General features: G+C 29.5%; 1 protein-coding gene across 2 annotated transcripts in view; it reads right to left on the minus strand.

Annotated features, from left to right (window-relative positions):
* The window catches only part of LOC106461887 (protein pellino-like), a 34,426-nt gene extending 29,343 nt beyond the window's left edge, over positions 1-5,083 (minus strand). For both annotated transcript variants that reach the window (XM_013921757.2, XM_022388950.1), the window contains exon 1: positions 4,989-5,083. In XM_013921757.2, coding sequence (XP_013777211.1) covers positions 4,989-5,019 — 31 coding nt within the window. In that variant the 5' untranslated portion in view covers positions 5,020-5,083. The remainder of the gene's footprint in view (positions 1-4,988) is intronic.
* Between the last annotated feature and the right edge of the window lie 982 nt (positions 5,084-6,065).

Below are 6,065 nucleotides of genomic sequence, written 5' to 3' on the forward strand. Positions count from 1 at the left end.
TGAAATATTACATTCAGTAACTTCAATTTTGATATCTTGGTCACCTTATTTAAGGAAGGACACTGAATTTTTGGAGAATGATTAGAGAAGAGCTACCAGAATGATTCCAGGTTTGGAGAGGGTTCTCATTCTGAATGGGGATAGGTTAAAACTTCTAAGAAATATTTTTGCTAAAGAGGAAAATGACTTGGGGGGAACATGATTGAGAGTTTGGGATACATAAATCAAGATGGTGTAAGATTACAGGACACAAATTTAAGATATGGAAAACTTGGACATAATTATAATTAAGATGGTGTTACTTTTCTAATAGGAAGGTTTGTCTTCAGTTGTGTTAGAAACAGCAACATTAAAGGATTTTAAGAGAAAAATGGATAAATACTTTATAGACCAGTATTTTCTGTATGTGGTTTACATTAGGGTGGCAGTAGATAAGCGAAATACCCCTTGTTATCACTTAAAAATGAAAAATACCATTTTTTTATATCATTTTTATCCCTGAATAACCTTTTTCAAATGTGATTATGTAAAGTCAACTTGGCCAAATTACTTTAAAAAGGTTAACTTCTAAACAAATTCTCAACTCATGCAAATCATGTAAATATCACGTAAACATATTTTCTCGTGCCTTTTTTTCTGCAACATAAACTTATCTGATTAAAATAAAATTTAAAAGAATTTTTAGCATTTACTATAATCAAAAATTTCCATTTTTATTTTGTATATATTTAGTAAACTTTTCAATTTAGAAAAATAAATGGAATAAGTTAAAAGCTGAACACAATAAACCATTATGTAAACATCTTTAATAAAAGGCGAGTAATGCAAGTAATAACTTAGCAGTCACATAAATCATATGTAGGGCATCACCTTTACTGTAGTTACAAACTTGTCACTTTATTTTACAAGCCCAATTTTTATAAAACAACCTGGATTTTACATTGCAGTAAGAATTCACTATCAGCATTTTTTATTTTGAATAGTTTGAGCTATAAAAGAAAACTTGCCTAGCCCTCTCTGAAAAAAAAAAGCTTTAAAGTCATCTAGAGACTACAAAAATTCCAATGAGAAACCTGTTTAATTTTTGGGCTAATAAAAGCAGAATAAATTTTCTAAAGGACTATGGTTTCAAAGTCTAAGTATAGGGATTTTATTTATTAGAAGTTTTATTTTTCTACTGCAGTTCACATCTAGATCAGTTAAGTACACACATATTTATATGAACAATGAACATTTTTCCTGGTTGTATTTTGTAGTGCAGAAGAATGTATAAAAGCTAATAATAATTTTTGTGGACAGACTTTACAAAATTGCAATGGAGAAAAACTGTTTGAAAAGACTAAACAAAATAATATGAAAATATAAGTTTATTCATACAGCTTCACATGCATACTTTTTAATGAATTGAATGATATTAAGGTCTTCAATGTTGCTAGTTGTGAGGAATATGCTGCTTTACAAAAGGATTTAGATCATTTGGCAAGTTGGATGAATAAGTAGCAGATGGCTTTTAATTATAATAAATGCAAGGTGGGAATAACTTTAACAGTTTTATGGATGAAAATGATTCTGGTGTTTTGGTTGATTAGTTTCTTAAGCCACCCAAGCCAAGTGCTGTTATGTAGTAGTAGAAGAACAAATAGTATTTTAGGTTGTATTTACAGAAATAATGAATATGGAAAGGTTGCCATATGAGGAAAGATTAGAATTTCCGAAATATTCTTTGCAAAAAGAAGAGTTAAAGGAGATCTGACTGAGGTGTTCAAGATTATGAAAGTACTGAAAGTACCAATTCATCATCTTTTTTTTGCATTTAATTGTGAGAATGGTAGAAAGGGGGGACACAATTGTAAGTTTTTGCAGAGTAAAAGTCATCTTCAGTTTAGAAAGTTTTCCTTTTCTAACAGGGTGGTTGGTTTTTGGAATGGGTTGCATTTAGATACGGTGGATGAAGGAAACCTAAGGGAATATAATTATATGAGATCCAAATGTGATGCTTTGACACACCTGTTGTATGGTTTGTTTTTCTGCAATGTGAAAAAAAAATTATTAGATGAAATATTTCAACACTTCAGAATTAATTCCTGAAAATTATGTACTTTCTGCAAATGAAATATCGTATTTTTATATATATTTTTATTCATTCGCAACTTTAAAGTTTTGAAATGATTTCATTGCAATATGTTTTTTAGGAAACATTGTTTTAAAACTTTCCTATAAATTTTTATTTCATAAAATGAAAATTTTATCTTTGTTTTGATTTGAAAATTAACTCATGCAGTTTCAATGTGTTTATGAGTACTGGCTTACAATAACTTTTTTACCATATCCAAGTTAAAAAGCAAATCAGCTTTTTTAATTATTAATCAGAAGGTTTTGTTTAATATACATAATGAATTTTTAATCCATTTCATATTCATTTATTTTAATTTCTTTTCTCTGCCCATTCAAGCAATTACTTAGGCTAATATGGTCTAATACAAAAAGGCATAACACAGGGCCTTGTCAGCAAAATACAACTTGATATGTTTGAGTGCAAAATGATTTAACTAAGCCTACTTCAGCTTGTTCCATATAAAACATTTACTTTTTTATCATATTTCAACAACATAATTAAAATGCAGCACAAAATGTTGAAATCAGGAGACTGTAAATGTAGTGGAATTTGTTTAGAAACATCTTTTCTTCTAGCAAAGTATCACTAATCTAAGCTTTAAGCACTTTGTCCCAATCTCTAAATGAATCCAAAGAATTTTATTGGCTTTTACAGTTGAAAAGAATGGAAAAGAGGGTTTTCATAACATATATAGGTCAGTAGCCCATGACTTCTTGATACTGAAATATATACAAGTACATCCACCATGACAGCTGACTTTGGGAAACAGTGATTAGCTAAAAATCAATAAAATTACATTGTCTTTTAAGGTAACTCAAACAAACTTGCACTATTTTGTTTAAAACTATTATGATTTTCTAGAGCCATATTATGCTCAGAAAAACTTTTGGAGATTCACAAACACTAATGATTTTATTGGGAACTCACTGAAAGTGAAACCAGCCCAAGATCAAGATTTGTGATATTTTTTATATGTATAAAATTAAATAACAACAACTTTTTATAAGATTGAATTTCAACTCTGAAGTATTTCATTTCTTTATTGTGTGGAAAAACAACTACTAGTTTATTCTCTATAATGTTTTTTTGATTAAATGGTACAAGTTATGCCCTCAAGACAGACTACCCTATCCACACATGAGAGAGTTAGGGGAATGCTCAATAAAATTCAAAAGAAAGACCCAAAACATGAGAACTCTCAAATACTCAACTATTCGAAAGCTTTCATGTTTTGGGTCTTAAGACAACAATATCAGGTCACGGTTTTGTTGCTAAGCAACACTAATGAATGAAACATTACCAAAAGACAACTGTCTGTTATATATATATATATATATATATATTTCAACTAGTTAATGAATATTGCTAACATCTTGCATGTGCATATATTCTGTTTTATTTTGATATGTAATTTGCATGTTTTTTCTCCAATATGAGTGATTAATACAGTAGTTTCATGTATATATATAGCATTTCAATCAGGGTTGTATACAACAATACAAATACAATTTTATACTTTTTGATTGTTTCCTAATTACTGAAATTTGAAGCCCTTTTATGTATAATATATAATTCCCCAAAAATCTATCCAAATCACTGACATAAATATATATTGAGCTACAACTAAGGTCCCGTGATCTGTTTTTCAGTCAAGTGTATTGAAACATGACAGTTTATAGAAACTTCTTAATTGCCCAAGAACCAAGAGAAAATAGAAGTGAGCTAAGAAAAAGTACAAGAAGAACAAAAGTTATAATTTAAAAAATCCCTTGTCCATTTTGGAAACAAAAAGCAGTTAGTTAAATGTGTTGAAAACCATTATTTACCACTGAATAAGATGATTATGATGATATTGTTTTTGCTTGTTCAGTTTTAACTTTAATGTTTAAGATGTTGTGCTTACAACATTAATAAGTGAAATATACAAACTTTTCAACGTTACTAGTTTAAGTGCCTATCTCAATTCAATAACAGATCTTTCCTGGGTTCAGATGGAGGCAGTATAGCCAAAACACTTTCAGCATTTTCTCTCTCTATCTCTCTTGTGTACTAATGGTAAAGGCTATGTACAATACTGAGTTGTAAATAAAATGTCACCAGACATAAACTGAAGAAAATAAGATATCTACAAAACACGATTAACATGAAACAATTATACTACAAATAATACATTTTATAAATCTTAGTAATACACATGATAAACAAACATTATTTTAAAAAAAATTATATATATTTAACTTAAAGTGCTTACAAATAACACAGTAAGAAAACTCCTTTACTTTTTGAAACTTTCACTTTCAGTGAAGCTGCTATGCCCATAATGATTTGATACACATAACTTACATGTAACTAATGTTGGTTAAGATTCCAAATTCCAGTGCACATAACATGTAACTGACAATAACTGATGCCATTATCTACAATTTAATTTACTGTCCAAAAAACCATTTTTAAGCAATTATTATAGTGATATAAGTTGTCAATTGATTATTATAACAATATCTATATTACTACTACTAGTAGTAATAATAGTAGTATTACTAATACTATTAGGCTCTAAATTAGTAAATATGGTAACAAATGATGTTCGGAAATAAAGTCCACTACAATATAAATTAGGTTGTTCACGACAACCATGACAGTTTTCCCTTCTCAGTTACTTTAACTTTTAACAAGTTTAATAAACAAGAAATCAGGAATTCTAGTACTAGTAGGATAAACATGTATCTTCACTGTCAGTGACAGATGTCTACTTTAGGCCTAAGAAGACTACACTAATTATATGAGGACCAATCTAAAATATATATAAAACTGTAAAGTCCCGAAAGTAGTACTTTACATTTTTAGTATCTTTGGTAATATATAAACTCACTCTTTCTGATTATCTGACATGTTTCTACCATAAAAATTCATTCATTTAAGTTCAACGACAAGTTTCGAAACTCGAGAATACCAAAATAGAATCGTTTATTTTATCCCTGGCGGAATGTAAGTTGTTAAAAAAAAGTCATAGAATTTTCTCAACTGATAGAATTTTAGACACGTAAGGACTTTTCTTGGAATATTTATAATACGATGTAAGTATTAATTAACTTTTAAAATATTTTTTGGATATTGTGTTTTTTTTAATGTTTCTAAACTTGGTAATTACTTCCAGAAATTGTTGTACCAAAAGTGACGTTTCTACAAGCTTAAACACTGTAGTAATTTGTAGGCCACGTTAACTATACAGTGTACTTTATTTGTGTAAAAATAAACTTACTTGTACAACTTCTTGGTTGATCAAACCAGTAATTGAAAACAAAACATACTGACCGATTCACTGCTAGCCGAAACAAAAACACTGTCTGACTGATTCACTCTACTCACAAGAAATAACTTTATATTTTGAAGTGTCTTTTTCGAACCTCGTATTCATAATCCACGGTCGAATTTACGTGAAAATTTGACGTTAAATTCTTATAAAAATATTTACGGTTATATTATCAAAGCCTTTCTACCTTAATGCGTCATCATTACGACTCAAAGCTTCCTCTAATTGACAAATAAATTACAACATTAATAAAAAAGCTTACTGCATTGTCCCCTTCCTGGACTGGGAAGTTTCTTGAAAAATCCTAATACAAAAATATAACACTACACTAAGCTGTCCATTCACCAACTGGTCTTGGTGATTTTCTCTTCCTAGGCCCATGGTAAAAGAGTAAAATGGCATTTTGTACCTTGTTGTTACTGGCTGCCCTGTTGCTGGGATAATTTATCATCATAGATAGGTGTTTGAGTGAATCCACTGGTAGTTTCACCATTGGTGATGCTCTTGAAGTAGTCTCGACAGAACTTCCAGGCTTCTCTGCATGTTGAGATTCCACTCACAAGTTATTTTTTGGAGTTACCCAGTTGCCCATTTTCTCACTGATGTACATTCAAATATGATCATAGTGGATGATCT

The sequence above is a fragment of the Limulus polyphemus genome, unplaced genomic scaffold, assembly GCF_000517525.1.
Source record: "Limulus polyphemus unplaced genomic scaffold, Limulus_polyphemus-2.1.2 Scaffold41, whole genome shotgun sequence".
NCBI lineage: Eukaryota > Metazoa > Arthropoda > Merostomata > Xiphosura > Limulidae > Limulus > Limulus polyphemus.